The following is a 21,545-nucleotide window of genomic DNA, read 5'->3' as shown; positions in this document are numbered from 1 at the left end:
ATAAAAATCTAGTAGGTCTGTTTTTTTTTTTTTAACTTGATTAATTGATAGTTTCAAAACAAAAGGTAAAATAATTATTTTCATGTTTATATATAATTTGACTGGCAGTTGACCTTCGCACGCGTTTTATTGTTTATTTTGTGAGACTCATTGACTTCCACTGTATCAGCAGTTAATTTTCCCCCAGACAGTAAAAACGTCCAAATAACAAGAGCAAGGTCCAAATCATTGTTTTAACAAAACAAAAAAACAATAATAAAAACAAATATGTGTATATATATATATACCAGGCCAAATAAACAAACTGCGGTTAAAACATTCAAATAGCTGGTGTTTGTGGAGATACAAGATTATCATTCAACAGCACTTAAAAGCACGTAATTATTAAGTATTATATATATATATAAACTACAACAAATAACCACGTAACAAAACAAAAAATCCAGGCAGAGCACTTCAAACCATCACAGGCATTTAACAACTAATGATTATAACAAAGCTGCATTTACCTCGACAACCCTCCATAAAAACAAAACAAAACTCAAGACAACCAAAGATATACAGATGTGTGTATTATTCAGCCACATCTGCGTTACCACTCGTTTAATCTTTCTCACTTGTCGCTAATGACGGCAGCCCGATCGCATAAACGCCGTTTCAAAAAGGTCCCGAAACCGTTTCAAAAGGTCCTGAAACCGTTTCCTCGCGAAAATAATCAACGGCGCCGCCGCCGATCGTACCAGGGTCGAAAAACATCGAGTCGGCGTTGCTCGTCTCCTTAAAAGTCGCAGATTTTGCCGTCTTCGGCTGAAAGCGGCTCACGGGGAGCCGTTCACGCCGAAGAGCAAATCTCAGTAAGCTCCTTAAGGGACGATCTCGTCAAGGGTCATCGCCGCGGAGAGGACCAGAGACACGAGACCCAAATCCTTTCGGTGGACCAACGACAGCGCCGACGGCAGCGACAGACCTGAGCGCAGATATAAGATGAGACAAGAGACTCGAATAAAACATCTAGAGTTCATACAGCGAACTGAACGTACTCGACGACAGACGATACAAATGTCTTACGAAATGTCCTGCAACAATCTTCGTCGCATGTCCTGCGACTCTTCCTGCGGCTACCTCCCCATTCGCTGACAGATAAAATAAAACAACTTCCAACAAATTCCACCGACTATAATTGAATTGTTTGGACGCTTATTCCTTTTTCTTTGTCAATAAAAGGGCAAAAAATCTGGTTTAAAAAAAAAAAAAAAAAAAGGCTGTCCGTTATACCACAATATCTAAAGTGATCAAATTAAGCTATCGTGTTTTAACGATGGCCATTTTGAGCAAAAAAAATTGCCTTTGAGAAAGAAAAGAGACGCGCTCAACGACTTCAACGCTGAGCTTCAATATTCAAAGCTCAGAAACGCGGAAATACAGCTGTGAGAGGTGGAAACATCTGTACACAATCAAAAGCAAAACTTTGAAAGATTGAAAAACTGCCCCGTGAAGCGCAAGAAAAGAAAAAGCTGCACTTAGAAACGGGTTAAAACCCGATTGATTTTACTTATTAATCCTAATTAGAAATGTTATTTCCGCTAATTTGATGAAAGGTCTCCTTAAAGCAACATTTGCCAAGCAGAGGTAACAGCGACCCCTGTGGCCACGGACGGTAATCGCAGGGAGCGTTAAAAGTCTGCTTCCTGACCGAGCGCGCTGACGGGGATAAACCCAACAGTGGCAGCTCTCCGGGCCACCGTAGCTGTGCCTACTCGTAGAACCCGGGGTTATGTACATAACCAACGTTAACGGAAATGCTGGCTGGAAACACGAGCGCGTACCACAATTTTTCTAAACTACGCAGCAGCGCTCCAAAAGACCTGACTTAAAGACTTAAAATCAGCGGATTACCTTTTAATCTCGTACAGGTTTCAATTCAGAGCCAGTTGTAGGTACCAACGGCGACGCTGGAAGCCGAAACTTTGGCCTCTTTATGTCCTTAAAGTAACCCAGAAGTGCGACGATGTGCGAGCGATTTGACTTCTGAACTTTCTTGAACCCGTTTCTTTTCGGTTTTGAGTCACGCAGTTGAGAAATGGTGTAAACATTGATTTCACTCGAGCACTACAGTTTTGACCTTTGCTTCGTTTGTTTATTTGCAGGGCTGTCACGGTCACGAACCATCGAGGGGACGTTTCCACATTAGTCGCTGTGAGGAAAGAAAGATTTTTTTTTTTTTGCAAAACTTTTTTTCCCAGCAACTTTCGGTTCTGTTTAATAGTGAAATGTCTTTCACTATTAAACAGAACTATTAAAGTACCAGGGAGAATACAAAAATTTAAAGAAAAATAAAAAAAATCCAGCAACAATTATGTAACCTGAGCCCACAAAAGGCTGAGAGGGTGCGGCGTCCATCAGCACCGCCAATACGTTTGTTCAACATCTGTTTAGACAACACAGAACGAAGATCATTCAACACGACTTTTTTTTTTTTTTTTTTTTTAAACACCGACTTGTTTGTGAAATAAATTTGCGCGATCCTGACATTCGGCCAAAAATCACTAATGACCGGAGGAAACGAGAGGATTTCTCAAAGTAAAGCACCGAAGCTATTCGACCCAGAATCGGCCTCCTGTTTCAAGTTCACATTTTTTCTGATGATAAATGTCCCGTTGTTTTTTTTTTTTTAACGATCAGTAAAACCTGCAGCATTTGGCAGGCCTTCACCTCCTTCTATTCTGAACTCTTGTGCAGTAGCTTATGCTTGTTTCAACTGTGGTGTACTTTGACCCACACGAGTACATCTTTGGTTTCTGGTCTTCACAGAAATCGGGAACTTGAAAAATTGAGGAAGCTATCGAAGCATATTTACTGTGTGGCACAACACTTTTATTTCACCGTAATGGAAAAAAAAACAAAAAAACAGCGACGAGCTTGTTAGTGGTTCATCTTCACATTTTTGATACCGGCTCCCAAACAACACTTTTTCCAATATCAACTGTAAAAAAAAAAAGGACATTTTAAGAGAAAGAACATTGCATTTTTCCTAAAATAATTAATTTTTTTTATCTTTCTTGTTTTATTGTATTCGTACACCGTTTCATATTGTGTGCGCCTTTTTGTGCTTGTATGCTGCTGTGACGACTAAATCTCCCCACCGTGGGATTAATAAAGTCTAAAAGTCTGCAATGCAGGTTTCCATGCAGTTTAGAGGGGGAGAGCGTCACCCAGGTCGTGTCCTGTAGCTGCAAATAACGGATGTACTCTTAAATGCCTCAGATGAAAGCTGCAATTTACATATATCCTTAAAACGCCTCGCGAGGACGCGCCAATGCCAGACGCCTCGGGTATGGGCTATCGAGTTCACGGAGCTAAAGTTAAACGTTTTAGAAATGAACACGTGTTAGATTGGCAAGTTATACAAATTTGGTTACCAAATAAAAAGGCGTTTTTTTAAAAAAAATTTTTTAATAGTTGCTGTTACCGAAGCAACTCGGCCTGTGCCGTAAAAATATAAGAGTTTGCTTTATACTACGCAAAGATGCATGAATTAATTTCATTGTGCCCCTTTCTGCTGTGGGAGAAACAACTTCGCGCTAAATTAAAGCGTCAGAATGAATTCCTCAAGCATTTAAGCGGTCTTAACTGATTAGCGCGCTAAACTGTGAACCAACAGTAGTCTTAAAAAGAAAAACGTCTCGCTGCTCCGTGCAGCGCATGACGCTGTGTTTTTCTTTTTTAAAAGGGCACGCATCGTGCACAGTTTGACCGTCGAGCTCTTTCCTTCCGACAAAAGGTGTTAAAAATGCAGCAACTTCCTCGATGTCGCCGTGCTGGTTTCCTCTGAAGCTTATTTTCTCAATGCCCCCTCACAGGAAGTGGGACAAACGATGAAAGACTCGGCATTAATTCAGTCTTTCTGCCTCGTCATCATGACGGAGCACTCTGACGAACGAGAGGCCCGAGAGGAGCTGCAAGGAGCAAAATACTGCTAATATATAGCTTATAAGGAGCTTTTTTCCCTTTCTTTTCCTCTATTCTGTGAGCCTTTTTCTTCGTAACCTATATTCATTTAAAAGGGTTTAGTGTGAAGGATTTAGGGCGGATGTATCCGCAGAAATGGAATATAATCCATGTTTTTATTAGTCGGGAAAATTGCCTGAAACTGGGAACTTTTGTTTTCTTTGCCTTAGAACGAGCGCTTTATACCGACACAAGAAGCCTCCACGGAGCCGGCCGTGTTTCTACAGGAGCCCAGAAGGGACAAACCCAAATGCTGGCTTTACAGAGGGCCTTTCACAGCCACCCTATAGTCTCCTAAATGTGTGGAAGCGGAGGGTAAAGCGAGGGGAGTTCAGCTTGGTTAAAATCTACAACCTCACCACTACGCGTCACTCAATCCATTTTTATATAAATCAGCCGTGGTAGCAGCGAGGCTCCGGGGATGCCACAGCTGGTCTCGGTGGGTTAGTCCAACACTTTGGTCCAAGAATGAACTTTCATTCCCCCCCCCCCCATCATCTGGCCAAAAATCATATCACAACCAGCTGCGTTCATAAGTGATAATTATCTAATATCTCTAAACTCAACTAGAGAGCCGTGCGATGCAGCAGCATGTTCGCATGCTGAAATTAGCACTTAGCTTAGCCTCACAAAGTCGTGGCCAAAGCAAGTCACACAATCTGTATTGGCTATAGATCCTTTGAAGCCACTTCAGGCGACTGGGGACCGACACAGACCGCGAAGCTACGAGCCGAACATCGAACGCGACCGGTTGCTAAAAGCGCGTCCGACTAATGATCCGTTTTTTTTTTTTTTTATTTTAAATCGCCCACCGACCGGACAATCAGCTGTTGTACACGGAGGTGAAACGACGTCGAGCAGCTGATCCGCACGCCGCCGATCCTCCGCTTTAGGAAAGGAGGCGGCACTCGCTCACAGGGCCGCTCAGTGTTCAGCACGTATCAGATGATAGTTTAAGGTCAGACGATAGCCTCCCCGGGGCCGAGACATCTGTCAAGACTGTGAGCTGCTGCCCGTCGGGGCGTCACACAGTCAGCAGTGCATTCAGAAAAGACCACGACGATACGGCTTCAATCCCTGGAACTTTTTCTTCTTATTTAGTGCTTTAATTCAAGACATTTTAGACACTTTTAGTGCATGTGGTTATTTACCACCGCAAAAGTTATAATCAATGTTTTTTCGGGAATTCATTAATCTGGTTCCAGATTTTGGTTCCTGGGACTAAGTAGTTCCTACTGGCCCCCAAAAAGTCCCCGAGCCGTTGGTTTAGCTTCAATCAAGGAAATACTAAGGAAATATTACAACCTATTTACGAAGTTCTTTTAATATGAAAACCAGCCAGGAGTGGGCAATACCAAATTCTTGAAACATAGGGGCAAAATACTGAAAAAAAAATATTCTATTATTAATTGAAAATCATAAGATTGTAACAAAATAAGTTTTATCCTTTAAATTGTCACCCTAAACCAAACAGTTTTGGTCGGATATTTGAAGGCAAAACTTTTATGACTTGTATTTGCCATACTAAAAATTATACAGATGTTATTGGAAGGATATGATATGGGACACCTCTAAGACGAGCCTCGTAATTATTAAACAATATTCAGAGCTTAAAAGAAAAACAGATACGCAACTTTACGCAGCTTTTAAGTAAATTAGAAAAAGAGCCAAAATACATCTTTAAACACGTTATCGGTCCAATTTGGCTTCACGGTGCTTCGGACGCACAAAACTCCCCGAAGTCCCTCCCCACCGCCCCCCGATCTTTCGTTCGAAGGGTTCGAGCTGCGAGCGTGACGGCAGCTCGGGAACTAGTCTGACTCGACGGGTAGGAGTGAAGGCTCGGTGTTATCTAAGCGTTATGTGCTCAGCTGTGCACGAGCTCTGATAACCGCCTTATATTCTCTAAAACTCAAGTACGGAGCAGGTGTGTGTGTGTGTGTGTGTGTGTGTGTGTGTGTGTGTGTGTGTGTGTGTGTGTGTGTGTGTGTGTTGCAGAGACGTGACTACACAGAAGATAAACATAACGAAGGCCGACAGAAGTATCAGAAGTATCCCTGGAAAACAAAATGAAACAAAACACCCTTTCAGGAGCCTTAAAGCGCATCACGAAGAGGTGAAACAAAACCATAAATCACAACAGTGCAGCTCTCCAATTCAATATATCTTTCAAAAAAAGCTCAAATTAGCTGCCCTCACACATGTTGTCAAATCGTCACTGACAAATGTACCGACCGCATTGGACCCCGCGGTCCTGAATAAACAACTGAATCTGAAATACCGTCCGACACGCCAACAGTGAAAAGGCCCGCATCAGCACAACCTTAACAACAACTTTGTCAGAAATTCAAACTAAAAAAAATCCAATAACAATAAAATGATGAAAACGTTTATTTTTAAACGTAGCTAAGATTTACAGATGCACCCTAAACTCATCGCGTGTGGGTTTCGTCATCACGAGCGACTTTTTTTAATTTATTTTTTATTTATTTTAAACTACAAGGAGTCACGAGATCCATCAACAATATTAATAAAAGCTGGGAACTCCAAAATCCTATAAAAATGTTCTTTGCTGTTTCATCCACGCGGTTGGCAGAAATAAAAAAAAAAAAAAAAAAAATTCAAAATTGTTACAATAGACGGATTGACACTGCAAATCGGACAGTTATGAGGCGGTGACGTAAATGTCTGCGAGGAGCTCCAGCTGGCAGAGAAAACACTGCATTCATCTGTTAACTGTTCCCCTAATCATCATCAGCACGCACACACACACACACACACACACACACACACACACACACACACACACACACACACACACACACACACACAGTGGCGACTCCTCTTAAGTGCATCATCACCCTCTCCACCCTCCTTTCATTTCACCGCCTCCCTTCGCTGCTCCTCCTCCTGCGTCTTTCTGCACCGCTGCTCCTCGCAGACAGTTGTTGCCGCCCGCCGGGGACGCCGGAGGCCACCATTAACATTAGCCAGCACCACCACCACCCCCTCCCCCACCCTCCCCCTCCCCCACCACCAGCTCCCATTCACCACCCATTCTCTCCCATTTGTCCCCGCAGTGTCGTTACTTCAACCTCGCTCCCCTTCGGAGGCTCAACATTCGGCCCGTTTCCCTGCTTCTAAATACTCATTTCTACACATTGAAACAACCTGCAGTCATTTTCCACAGCGACACTTTGCGTTAACATAACTCTCAGATATTGCCCATTATCTCTAATCTCACCGGCTCCCATGTCTTTTTTTTTTTTTTTCCCTTCCTCGACAGCGCGCACACCTCAGGTGCAGACCGGAGACGGATTCCCACGGGCGACCGTACCTGCTCCAAATCCCACAGGGGATCGCCGGCGAAGCCTAAAATTAAAACCTTGTGCCACGTCGGCGCTGCGGCCTTGGATAAACACAAAGTTGGGAAATCGGCCCGCTGCACAAGACGGATGCCGTTGTCTAAATCACGTCTCCCACGTGTATTGTGTCATCGCATCCGAGGTCGGATTGTATCAGAAAGATTATTTATTCGATGGGAAGTGTTGGATTTTGATGCCCCCCCCCTCGCCGTCACGGTGGAAAAGGCAAAACCCCGCTCTCAGTCATGATAAGACGCTATAAATAAATACATGTGAATTTCAAGAAGTGCTTCAACCGTTCTGTGAAAGATGGAAAGAAATGCTGACATTTGTTCAAGTGTGCGCTAACATTTTCCCACCAAAAAAGCCACAAGACTGGCTGGAGATGTATGATAAAAAAAAAAAAAATAATTAAATTAAAAAAAAAAAAAAGACCCCGTAAAATAGTCTGAATTTCAAGTAACATTTAAAGAGTAAAAAAAAAAAAAAAAAAAAAAAAACAGTCTTCAGTCTGCTGCCTGAAGGTGTTACATGCAGAGCAGAGTGACGACGGAGGAGGGAAGTCTGTCGGCAACGACCAAATATGGAGGAAACGACAGACTGCCCGCCTCCCTGCCACACACACACACACACACACACACACACACACACACACACACACACGTCAGAATACTCTCCCCGGCGACACATGATCAGTGCGGTGACATCATCTCTTGCAGAGTAAAGAGCTCAGGCGGAGCAGAATAGAGCAGCGAGGCGTCTCCCTGTGTTACGCTGAGCTGCATTAACAACCCACAGAGATACACACACACACACACACACACACACACACACACACAAAGTCAAGGTCATGTAACAGGTGGGTGACCTGGGATCAGCCTCGACGCTCAACGCAAACCGGTCCCGAACGAATCCTAAAATCTATTCTCGGACGCTTTTATTTTGAAAGCTGCTTAAAACACGGTTTGAGCTGCTTCCCGTCCCGCCGCGAGCCGAAAGCATTACTGCCTAATAATCTCGTGTTCATGACTGCGGATTTTAACTGCAGTCGTGACCAAATTTGATTTAATGCTTCCAAGTAATTCACAAGTCGGCGATTCAGTCTTCAGCAAACGCCGTTTACCTCGATGACGTGTTGGACGCGGTCTCGCAGACCAAAAAGTAACGAGCTGTCGGCTTTACTTCTTTTGCCCATATTTGCCAATATTGAAGAACAGCTGCATGGCATTTCCTCTTGTGGCTTTCACAATAAAAGCCTCCCCGCCGGTTGTTTCCTAGTTAAAAAAAAAAAAAAAAAAAAAAAGGGAACAACAAAGCCGATATTCAACGGCACAAACGGGAGTGAAAGAGTGAAACTAAACTCCAAACCACAAAGAATCCAGTTACAATCAGAAAGGACCGACAAGGCGCGTTTAAAAGCAGCGGGCGAAGCCACACGTGTACCGACTCAAACAGTTTCGCTTGTTGTTTTCAGGGAGGAGGCCGTCGAGACAAGTTGGCTTCAGTCAACCAGACAGAGATACGACGGCGCGAGATCACGAGTCAACACCATCTCAAAACTAAACATTTAAATCGTAACACTTCTTGAGACTTGCGGAAAAAAAAAAAAAAAAAAAAAAAATCCACATCACGCGTCGGTCCGTCTTTCAGAAAGAAAAAACACTTAAGAAGATCAGTAGGACGTGTGCCAGAGAATAAAAGTCTCCAACCTGTTAGTTAAATTAAAATACCGTTGAATGAATTAAAATAAAGCACTGTTAAATAAAGAATTTAATCGGGGCAGAACCACTGGTGCTTTTATTCTGAAAAGCCCATCTCATCTCGGACCGGAAGTACCGACGTCACTGCAGCTTCCGGTAATCAGCTATTCTGACAAAAAAAAAAAAAAAAAACAACAACAACAACAAAAAAATGGCGAGCCGTTAGCAGTTTGCGTAAAACTGACGCGTTACAGAAGATTTATTCACCGCCGGCAGGAAACTAGACGACTTTCAGCGGCCGTTCAAACACACTTTAAGCTCTCCGGCTCAGTGTAAATAATGAAGTATTGATTGATGACTCAGCGTATCGATCGGAAAATTGTAAATAAAAGAGGTTCTAAAAAAGCCCAGTTTTGTGCAGCGTGTTTCGGCCCTTTTACAAAAGGCAACAAACACTAAAGAACCGGTGTCCTGCTTCAACCATTTCACAAACTCCAGAACACGCTTTAAAAAGGTGAATCCCATGCAGGAGATCTTTTATTTATTTATTATTTATTTTTTTAATTGTTTTGTTATCCACCACTAACTGGACGCGTCTTCCATGTAAACAGTCTCCACCCGCATCTCCACGCAGGGACGTGCCGCTATCACCGAGTCCAGATGCCCCTTCGACAGATAAAAGGTACTCCGGCTAGACGAGTTGAGACACGACAGTGTGTGTGTGTGTGTGTGTGTGTGTGTGTGTGTGTGTGTGTGTGTGTTTAAGTCGAGTGCGAATGAAGTAAGAAGTTTTATGTTTTTGATACATTTTCATTATGATTTTGTCATTTTAAAAAGGAGCTGCAATTGATAAAACGCATTGATTTTTAGTCTGTAATTTACAAGTGTAAAAATTACCATTACTTTTTTTTTTTTTTTTTTTAAATGTCTTGTTCAAAAATGTTCAAATTTAAATAATATTAAACAAAGAAGGAAAACTTTACACCTTCCAGGACCGCGACCTTCACCGGGTCCCCGACACCTCGTTAAACCCCCCCACCCCCCCCGCCGATGTGCTGATTATAGCACATTAAGGCACTTCTTTAATGTGTTTGTTTTTAACACCTGTGAGTTCACCTGTGGTCGTTCGTCAGCCGAGGAAGCTGCAGAAACTAACGGATGACAGTCACACATCATTGTAGTAAACGATCGAACTGTTGACGAATACTGAACGTTAATAAACATTTATATCTGATGACTCGCTGTAAAAAAAAAAAAAAAAGAAAGAAAAGTTTTTCTAAATGTTCTCCGTGTTGCTCATTTGTATTTTATTTTAACGTTTACGGACTAAAAGCCGTAAAGAGAAAGCGGCTCTCATTCAACAACCGGTTTTTCTTTTCACCCAAAGCTTCAGCGTGCTCCGATTACGGTTTCCTCCGCGTGCGACAGGGACGCGAATCCACCGAGACGAAAGCAAACAGTCGCATGTCGGCGTCCGTTCGTCGCTGCAGCGAGAAGGAAATGCACTTTAAAAACGACTCGGCATCACTTCCGATCTCCAAAAACTGGAAATCGGCTCGCGCCTCTAAAACATTTCGGGTCCATCGCGACACCAAACCCGATATATTTAAATGGTTAAATGCCTCCCGTGTCGGGTTTGTTTTCTTGAATGTTCCTCTCTGCAAAACGCAAGAACCTTTAAGCTGTTAAAGACAGTTTGCAAGCGGGGGAGGAATTTTGCAAGGAAATAACTGTACGAGCACGCAGACGCCAAGTGCTGATAAATTTCTACAGGCCTGTTTTTCAGGTGCATGCAGCCTTTGCTATAAACGTCAATCTGTCTCCTCGATCGGCCCCAATTTGCTGCAATAGAAACAAACTGAAGTGAGATGGACGAACTAAAAACTTATTTTACTTGCGTCAAAAAAAAACAACCGCATCGTCAAAAGTTTGACCTTCGGGGACGTGCTGCGCTATTTAAGAAAACAACAACAACAACAAAAAAAGAATACTTGGCAATACGCGGTATCGTAATAATGTTTACGACCGCAATCTCCGGCATCACGCCGATATCGTACCGCGTTAAAGATTACTTCGAGCCATAATTAAAAGAAACATGTGGTAGCGGATTAAAGAGTACTTGAGGCCATAATTTAGAAGAAACACCACATGCAAAATTACACAAAAGTCCAACAAACATCCGCAGAGTCGAAACCTGAACCTCAGGAATATTTTCTGACTGACTGGATCTAAAAAAGAAGAAGAAAAAAAAGCCCACAGTATCATAATAATGGCAGTACTCTGACTTTAACGGGTACAAGTCGAGTTCAGGCACCTGCAGAGCTCTAAAATTAATTTAAAAAAAAACACAAATTATGCTCTTCTAATTAGAAAAAGCACCGAAACGATCATTACTGGCAATCCTTTTTGTAAATGAATCGGTTTGAATTTATTTTAACCGATTTATCACCCAATAACATTAAGACGAACCAAATGAGCCAATAACCGCAGCCATGGAAACGGAGTATAAAAAAAAAGGACGTCTGAACACCTGCGAAATCCTTCAAACTGGACTTTTCAAATCGTACCCGCAGCGACACGCCAGCTCTTTTTAAAAAAGTGTTTTCGGATGCGTGGAAACTATTTTTCCAGGAGCAACAGGTGCCGTCGCAGCAGCGGGACGAAGGGAACGGCCAAAGTGGCCGCATGTTGCCGTCAGTTAGAGTTAATGTTATTTAACTGTAACGCGTTCCCATCAGTAGGATCTCATTTGCGGAAAATTGGATTTCACTGCCGTGAGAATCGGATTTTTTTGTTTTTTTTTTGTTTGTTTGTTTATCTGGCTTCTTCAGGAAAACACACAAAACAACTTACTGCAGATCCGGCGGGCACAAGAACCGAGCAGTGATTCAGCGAAAATGTCAGAAGGGCAGCTTCTGCGCCGCAGTCGGTCCTCACGAAGTCGGACTCGATTATTTTCCTGGTGAAATTTGCTTTCCAGTGAATTGGCGAAGAAAGAATAATAAAAAAAAAGAAAATAAAAAAAGAAGCAGGCAGGACAGGAAGTAGATCTGCGGGAGCTCGTGAGGGCAACAACCCGAAGATGTTAATAACACGGCTCGTTATCAAACGCTCATCAATACCCGTCTCTGCTCCTGCACTCACCGAGAACGAGCAACTTCCTGTGCGGTTACACATAAAAGGAAATAGACGATCGATATTTCCAGGGGCGAGGTCACAACCGACAGGAAATCAGCTCGACGAAGTTAAATCTTGACTGGACGGAGTGAGCAGACGCGTCACGCTTAAGACCCGTCGCGACTATTATAATAATCACCTGCAGTTGTTTTGTGAACTGATCGGCGTCGTGTTGCATCATCGTTGGAATCATTTATATTAAATCTGTATAGAAACATCTGAAAGGAACAAACGGAAAAGTCATGTTTCCATCGCTGAGGTTTGACTGGGTTCTTTTGATAGCGTCATTTAAAAATATATATACATATATTTAATGGCACCAATCGTTTACGACGCTTTTACGACGAAGAGCCCGATGATTTGTACCAAACAGCTGGCGGTCAAAGTCAAATGAACAGAGAAAGATCGTTGACCCGTTTCCATGGTGACAGCTCTACTCGCCACCCCCCCCCCCCCCCCCCCCCAAAACAACAACAACAAATGAATTGGAAGCCAAATCCAGGGTGACCACATCTGGAAGGGTTTTTTTTTTTTTAACCAGCGGTGTCTTCACGCTGCCTAGATTTCATCACATCCTCATAAAACGATCACAAAAAACATTAAAACAAAAAAAAAAAGGGACCGAGCGAATACGGGTGAATAAAAAAAAAAAAAAAAAAAAAAAAAAAAGCACAATTTAAAACACATTCAATTCGTCGCCTTTCCGGATGTTTAATGAGGAATACAAAAAAACAAAACGGCGTTCGACCGGCCTCGAGAGGAAACCGTTCAGCGGGTGATATCGCTGCGTGTAAACATCACTTTTGTTTACATGTAAACTCCACAGTGGACCTTTAAAAAAAGGGGCTGTGGACACCAGGCCACTCTACGCAGAGCAGGAAACTGCCGTTATGTTGTGCAGTCTCGGTGGTGGTTGTTGTTGATAATAAGTAGGCATGCGGCCACACCCTAATGACGAGATAAATCGTGGTCTCGGTAATACTACCAACTCACAAGCCACGCTGAGCAGCAGGCGTTTACTTGGTAATCTCCTGGTTACCGAGCTGAATCGTGTTTTTTTAAAGTCTTGCGAGTCGAGAGCACAACAATTTTTTTTATTTTTTATAAAGTACTGCTCGATCTAAATCCACTCTTTTATCGCAGCTGATTATATTATATATATATACACACATCTCCACATGTTCAGCTTTCTAAAATCGTATCTACGACAGACGCTCAGGATCTTGTTTTTGGGATAATAAAGGATGTCGCCGTCTTTAGAAAATTACTTTAAAGCAGCGCCGCATTTTATGCTTCGTAGTTATACGCGTCCTTTCCTTTGTTTTTGTCCCTTTTCTTTTGTGAAACGCCACCTACAAAAAAAAAAAAAAAAAAATCAAACCTCCTCATGTCGCGACGAGATTATTCGCAATTAATAATCCACGAGAAGTCCGAAATCCTACAAACACAACGCCTACGATGGCAAAGTGTAAGAAGGTTTCAAACCACAAAATTATGAGTTTAAACAACTTTGGTCTTTGAATGCAACACGAAAAGAGAGTTTTTTTTTTTTTTTTGGGTGGTGCAAGCTTCAACCACTGGAGCAAATCCATGCAATCCAGGGGTGGAGGTGGGTGGGTGGGGGGGGGGTGATGTTGACTCGTAATTTACAGATCAAACCTGACAAAGTTGGGATTAGAGAGTGTGTTTTTGATTGACGTGACGCGCATACTGGTAATTTGCTGCTACGAGATCACGCAAGAAAGCCACGATGACTCCTCCGCCTGCTGAGCGTACTACGTGCTAACAATGCTTAGCCGGACGTCTGTTTTTTTTTGGTCTGACAACCGACAACACGGTTAATGACAGCCGGCTTTATAACAGCGGAGCAGCCGGACTGTCTCACGTGGGGGGGAGAGGAAGGGAGGAGGGGGGAGAAACCGAGACGATATGCGGCTGCGGATCTCGGCGCAGTCGGTCGGCTAAACTAGCCAGCTTAGCGAGCTACCATGCCTTTCTCTCGGGGAACACGTGGAGAGAACACGTGACGTCGCCATAAACAAACCTGCTTTTTTTTTTTTTTTTCTCCCCTCTCTCCCTTTTTTTTTTTTTTTTTTTAAAGGATTAAACGAGCAGATGTTTCAGGTTGTTTGTTTTTTGGGGATTTTTTTTTTTTTTTTTAAGTGTCGGAAATTAATCTTAGAAACGGACAATGTTTGACACGGGGGGGGGCGCGTGGGAGAGGACGGTTAGCCACCGTGGAGGCTAAGTTAGCATCTGAACCGGGAAAAGGGCTCGTCGACGGACTAGGCCACAGAGGAGACTCGGCGCTATTGTTAGCCGGTTAAAAGAAAAAAACAAAACAAACAAAAAAAAAACTGCCGCACAACCGGCCGAGCTTCACGGCTCCTTCTCGATAATTGATGCAATAGCGAAGACACGGGCGGAAGTCGCGTTGACGTCCTTCTGCGCGTGTCAACAAGGTTTGACTTGAAAGTTAAAAAAAAAAAAAATTTAAAATAATAAAAAAAAGTATCTGCAAGTGACACTGCTTAAAAAAAATTAAATTAAAAAAAATATATCAAAACGCTCCTGAAAAAAAAAAAAAAGTCCGAAAAACTTGGGAAAAAAATTCAGGCATGTTTCTCGGGTGTCATGACACCCAGAAGAGAAACTTCACGAGCACAACGTGCTCATTAAAAGGCTGTTTTGGGGACCCGGAGCCACCGATTTCACCCTCGACCCTTCAGATTAATACTAATTTACTCCCAACACGGAGCCCGAGTACAGGGGAAAGTCCAGTTAAAGAGTCCCTGCGGGACATTTTGGGAGCATTTTAACTCGTTTTTTTTTTTTTTTGTTTAAAAAAAATAAATAAAATTAAAAAAAATAAAGAGGGTGTTGCGCAATCAGCGATGATCCCCAAGAATAGCTCTCTGTGAGAAGAGAGGAGGAGGGGGGGGGGGGGTCAGTCCAAATATAACCAAACCTGCAGGGGAGCAACCACAAACTAGGGCTTTTTTTTTTTTTTTTTAAATTTTATTTAATTTAATTTTGCCTCAATATGTGCTAACCTGTTGGCAGCAGCACGGTCGGCCCCGTGTGCGACCACACCTGCACGGACAGACACTGACACACACAACACTTTGACAGGCGGTGAATTAACATGTAAAAAGGAGGGTGTACAGACCGTGGTGTGCTTGTCCATTCACGCTGACCACGGTCACCGCATTCATTTTCCTAGTCCACGGGTTCACCTTGGGCGGGGGAGCTTCAGTAAACTCCTTTCTGCTGCCGCCTTTAACGCCCTCCTCGCTTAGCTTGTCCTCGCTGTCACAGCCGGCTTTGCCCTCCTCCGTCGCCCGCTTGGAGGTCTGCTCCTCCGCGCCGGGGGTCCCTCCCTGTCCGGGGCTGCTGCTGCCGCTGCTGCTGCCGCTGCCGCCGCCGCCGCCGCTACCGCTACCGCTGCCGCTGCTGCTGCCGCCCCCCTGCTCGGCGACACCCGTCTGCCGCTTGGCCCCGTCGCCCCGGCCGCCCTGCTGCTGCTGCTGCTGCTGCTGCTCCGGCTCGCCGCGGATCACTTTACCGTGCTCCTCCGCCTTGGCGAGCGGGTTGCCGGGCAGGAGAGCCTCCACCTGAGTGGCCATTTCCCACCGCCGTCTTTCTTCCCCCCTCAGGATTACCAGTCCTCCCCCCTCCCGGCCCGAATTCGCCTTCAATTTCAAAGGGAAATGTGGAGTTGTTCCGCGGAGTCTGCCGCTCCTCTGTCGCTCCCAGACCAGGCGAGCTTTTCAGTCGAAGACGCGGAGCGGCCGGCGCTGGATTAAAACATATAAAAAAAAAATAAAGAAACGTGTCCGAGGGCCTCTCAGGATTACAACCTTATCTACACCAGTAGCAGCAACATGGATGATCCCCACCACGCGATAGAAGGGTGCGCGCACGTACGGTGTTGGAGGGGGGAGTAGCCACGTAAGGCGCGGGAGCGCGCTTTTAGGTCAGGTCGAGGTGCTGCTTTCAAGTGCTTCCTCGTCATAAAACTAATTTTCCAATTCGGAAGTCCCGAAGAGACCACTCTTTTGTTGGGTCGCATTCGTTTAGTAACGAAGTGTATAACGCATTCCCAGCATTTATTTTGAATTAAGTTAGCTGTTAAATATAGTCCAGCTAAATTTAAGTGGATTACTTTTTTTTTTTTTTTTTTTTTTGGTCCCAGGAGAGGTGGTTTCTTTTTTTGTTTTTAGCTGTGCAGAAACACAAATAGGCCTTTATTGTTAATATGACCAATTCAGAATCAAATATTTTATAAAAAAAAAAAAAAAAAAAAAACAACTCGTGTGTTACATTTAGCTTAATACCAGTCATGTGAGAAGTCTTCAAATCCTTAACAACTCTGAATTTACATTTAAGTCTTATGAATAGTAATTTAGACTTCCTTTCATATTTTCTAAATCAGTTATATTATTATTTATGCTGTTTAATGTGGCAGCTGGTTGAGATGGAGTGTAGTTTAATCTATCACAATGCATCATGATCTGCGGTTATTGACCAACCTACCCAATGTTTATTGTTTGTTGTCTCTCTATACTGTTCTTTTCTCTCTCTGCTCTCCCCTCATCCCAACTGGTCGAAGCAGACATCCGCCCACTTCTGAGTCTGGTTCTCACTGATGTTTTTACTCCCGTTAAAAGGAATTTTCTTCTGGAATTGTTAGATTATTTTTCTCAGTAATTAATCAACGGTTTGGTCTTTAAAATGTCAGAAAATACAACAACAAAAAAATATTGAACAGTGTTTTCCAAAGTCGAAGGTGCTGCGTAAAATGTTTTATTGTGACACAACCAAAACATTCAGTTTATTATCATAGAGGACCGAAGGAATCTGAAAATAATCACATTTAAGTTGTTTTTTTTTTAATATAAAACTACTCAAAACAATTAATCAATTATAAAAAAAAATAGTTGGCAATTTGATTTCAGTCGATCAACAATTAATTAATTGGCTAATATTTGCCCCTCTAGTATTTATTCAGTTCTTTCACTGCCTGTAATCTCCCGCTTTTTTTTATTTTATCCTTTTTCAAATAATGAATTTCCACGTCAGACGTTTCCGACGAACTTGAACGCAGCACGGATCCGCGTGACGTCGCTCTCACCCTCTGGACGCGTCCGCAAATCATCGTAACCTCATTAAATATCTGTTCAAAACACAAAACCTTTCACTGCAACTACCGGCTTATAAAACCTCCTACATGTGATGAAACTTTTTTTTTTTTTTCTTCCCTGTCTTTTCTATAATCTGTGAAACGAAGTTGGGGAAAACGTACGTAAACGTCTCTTCACCTTCCCCACATACTACACACGTGTCCTCACCGGGGCTGCACGTGTGCGCTCACGCTCTCAATCTTGATTTCCAGACATATTTAGGCATTTCTTTTTCTTTTCTTTTCTTTTTTTTTTTTTTTTAATGAAACTTCGTACTTTCTCCACAACGTACTGCTCGTTTAAGTTTGCGTCAGCGCTGCGTCTGTCGGCTGCCTGTCAGTTGTGTTTGCGGTGACATCCAACGTGTGGCTCAGCTTTAAAGGGCCCTTTTTTTTTTTTTTGCCTGTGTTGATTATACAATAGAGGTTAAAGTCTGACCTACCGTCTGCTATTTGATACTCAAGAGTGTGTGAGAGTGAAAGTGAATGTGTGTTTCTAAAAAAAAATAATAATACAATTTTTTTTTTTTTTTAAATCAGAAAATGGCTGAAGTCTCTGCAGTCATTGATTAATCATCAAAGTCATAGTTAGTGATATCCAGCATTTAGATTAGATCGGAGGCTGTTAAGGTATTCAGATCCTTTATTTAAGAACATGCAGCAGCACCGCAGTGTAAAAGATATTAAGCTGCACGTAAAATATCGTGCATTTAAATTCTTATTTAAGTCTAAATACAGAGGTATTGTTTGCACAAGAACGGCTCTACATAATTGAATTATAATGATCAATTCATGCGTATCAAGTAGCCTATTTTTAAGTTGTCATGCTACTCTTACAACCATTATACCGCCAGTTAACTTAATCTAGAACAAAGTATCACATCATTTGTTTGTCGTGTGTTTATCACTAAGTTTTTGTTTTTGTTTATTTAATCAAAAACTTTGATCTATAAAGTAAGTAGAGCTACAGAAAATTGTCATAGAGGAGTAAAAACAAAACACCAGAATAATCAAGCGTTTAAAAGGTAGAACTCTTAAAAAAAAAAATAATAATAATAATATCATGATATTAAAATGCTGAATAGCAACAAACTCCACGAGGACCATTTTGCTATAATTAGGTCGACCACCTTTTAATCTCTCACCGTCCACATCGAACGAGCTCGGGAGCCTCGTCGGCCGCTCACATCCTCCAGGATTCCCGCCGTGTTCGTGACTAAAGCTTCAAATATGCCGCCGAAACGATCCTGGCACGCATTGTATTTTCCCACAGCCAACTGTGAACAGTTGCATGATTAAGAAAGGGGCGCGGCATCGGGCGCCGGGGTTTGAATGACGGGGAAAAGAGCGTCGCGAACGATGAGAGCGACTGTGGAGACGGAGAGTGAATAGAAACACTAACGACAAGTCACCGTGAAAACACAATCCACCGCGCGCGCCCTCACGCTCTCCGACGGCTGATGTTTACTCACGAGACCATTAAAAGATGACGTCAGCCCTCTTTAATGCAAGCACAGCTGATTTTATTGGGTCTGAAGGCCTGTAAATACGACACGGTAATATAAAACTGACCCAGTGGCCTAAAGAAATAAATGTTTATGCTTTTGCTCTTTGACACAGGAAATGCAGAAGCTATAAAAAAACAAATGTGAGAAACGTGATTAGTTTAGGATGTTGTTGTTTTGTTTTTGTTTTTTTTGGTAGTTTTTAATCATTGAAATTTACCGAATATGTTCCAAATTCTCCCCCCCCAAAAAAATCTGGTATAAATGTGAATTAAGTTTTGAGTTAATTAGCGGAATTGTTTTCTTGCAGTTTAACACATGAAACACAACGTTTAAGAGTGAAATAAATACTGAGAAGGGAAATCAGTTGCAGCAATTCAAACCTACGGGATCAAAAGTGAGAAAACCTCCACCCTCTTCCCTACCTCCTCCCTCCCTCCTCCCTCCCCCGGTGGATAAGGACCAAAATCCCCAGCCTCGAACGTAGGCGTGGTGGACAAGACCGGACCGGCCGCCTCCCTCTGGCTGTTACTCACATTTCACGAGGCTGTCAAGCAGTCAGTCCCCCCCCCCCCCGGGTGGAAGAGGAGAGCGAACGGTTAACATGTCCTCCCGCGGCCTGAATAACAAAGGCTCGAAAAGTGAAGCTGGAAAAAGCCGAGGCCCTGAAAGTCCCAGACGACGACACGCGTGAAAATACTGTTCAAAAACATCTGGAAATGAGCACTCACACATCATTCACAACATAAAAGTCAACCGAAGGGAGCGCGACTTATTCCACGCCGCGAACGGGTGTTTCGTTTAATCGCGAAAGAGTTTTAACACCAGAACGCCCGAAGCCACGAAGCCTTTTATCAGGTCGTCCGTCGCTCAGCGTCGACCTGATTTCTTTCACGCTTCGTTGGAAAGAGCGAGCGTATATATCCATTTATGCGGTCGGGTGGAGGACAGATGGAGCGGCGCGTCGTCGGCGTAGCGATGTTGAGAGGCGAGACCGGGAGGAAGATAACTGAGCCGAGGGGGAGGTGGCGTCGGCTGAGAGGAGAAGGGGACCCAACACAAATCCTTGAGGCACCCCGGAACCAATATCGCAGCCGGTTTGAACAACGTCCCGCCAGGTCGGACTCGGACCTTTAAAAGAAGCGAGATAAGAGGATTCGGGAGAAGTAATTACGAGACGATTTGATACTTTTATACTTTGGGACCAGACCAAAAACAGTGACGAACAATATTTCGCACGAGCGCCTCTTTTAAATGCGGCAAAATGATTGTCGACGCGACGGATCGTCACCTCCCGACCTCTCTGGCTCTCTCTTTTGTTTTGTCTCGGCCGGGCGACGCCGTCCGTAACAACACCGTCCAGACAGACAGAATGTCTGCGTCACCTTGAGGTCTGTCCCGGGACAGACGAGGCCGAGGTTCACAGCAGCCGGATATGAAATATACCAACAAATATATGATCCTCTCAGGACATAATTATGTCAGATGCTTGTTGTTTTTTTTTGCAAGCGGCCCTCCTCGATGTACTTCAGTCGTTGCTTCGATTAATTATATTACGCAGGTCATGTTACAGTCGATTGAAGTGACGTCACAGCTGATGAGAGTTCTGTTTACGGTCGACAGCTGCGAATTGCTGGCGCAGATTTACTCTAAATTTTGAATCATTTCAAAATAACCCATCGTCCGCGCCTTCGATTTTACACAGTCGCAAACAAAATCGGACTTTCTGATTCTGTCGGCCGCCTCGACGACCCTCGCAGGCAGATTTAATCGTAGCGTGAACTCACATCGACTCTAAAAACGCGTTTCCAGCCATGAAATTAAAAAAAACATGGTTGTGATTTTTTTTTTTTTTTTCCTCCTTTAGAATAAAACACGACCTCAGCGTCCCATCACGCGCATTTAAACACACAAACGTACAAAAGCGGTTTCAGCTTGACCCCTGTCGACTTGTTGTTGTTGTTGTTGTTTTTTTACGGCAAACATCTCAAAAGTTTGTTATCGTGTGACTCTCTGAATGTACGAGAGGTGACGCGTTACGAACGTCCTTCTTGTTGAAGCTGCAGGACTCGTCGCACGACACACACACACACACACACACGCACACACACACACACACACACACACACATCGAGGCCCCACACTGTAAACAGGCTGAAATTCTGTTCGCTGGCGGCCGTCTATTCTTTGTGGCCGATGACACTGGTGACATGTAAAGCTCTCTGGCATTGTCCAGCTCACCGGAGCTCTTTAGCAGTGTAATCAGCAGTGAAATGGCAAAGGGCCACTGGGATGAAAACACAAGTCAGCAGCTGGTCAGCAAATCACGGTTAAATGGTGGATTTGCCCCGTAAGCAAGATGAGCCCGTGGGGCCTTTGTGGACCCTTTTTTTTTTTTCATAAGCATCGAGGTGTTTTCGATTCACACGTTGTCCTTTTTTTTTTAACGCGGTGAATTCCATCGATCAAGTGGAGGAGCACGATTTTTTTTTTCCTGACAAAACCTGAGAATCTAGAATAAATCTCAAACGCAGACACGTTGACGCTGTCGCAAAGTTTGTTTTAAGGTGTGTCTGAAATCTCCGGCTGAAAAAGGTTATTAAGTGTA

At 43.4% G+C, this 21,545-nt stretch overlaps 1 protein-coding gene across 1 annotated transcript in view; it reads right to left on the bottom strand.

Moving 5' to 3' along the window:
- larp1 (La ribonucleoprotein 1, translational regulator) overlaps positions 1 to 16,186 on the bottom strand; it is a 41,085-nt gene extending 24,899 nt beyond the window's left edge. The window contains 1 exon segment of the mRNA XM_069174906.1: positions 15,420 to 16,186. Coding sequence (XP_069031007.1) covers positions 15,420 to 15,876 — 457 coding nt within the window. The 5' untranslated portion in view covers positions 15,877 to 16,186.
- Positions 16,187 to 21,545: the final 5,359 nt, after the last annotated feature.

Source organism: Embiotoca jacksoni, unplaced genomic scaffold, assembly GCF_022577435.1.
Source record: "Embiotoca jacksoni isolate LCO1_2020_lvr unplaced genomic scaffold, fEmbJac1.0.p SCAF_62, whole genome shotgun sequence".
NCBI lineage: Eukaryota > Metazoa > Chordata > Actinopteri > Embiotocidae > Embiotoca > Embiotoca jacksoni.
This window is presented reverse-complemented; position numbering and strand designations above follow the sequence as displayed.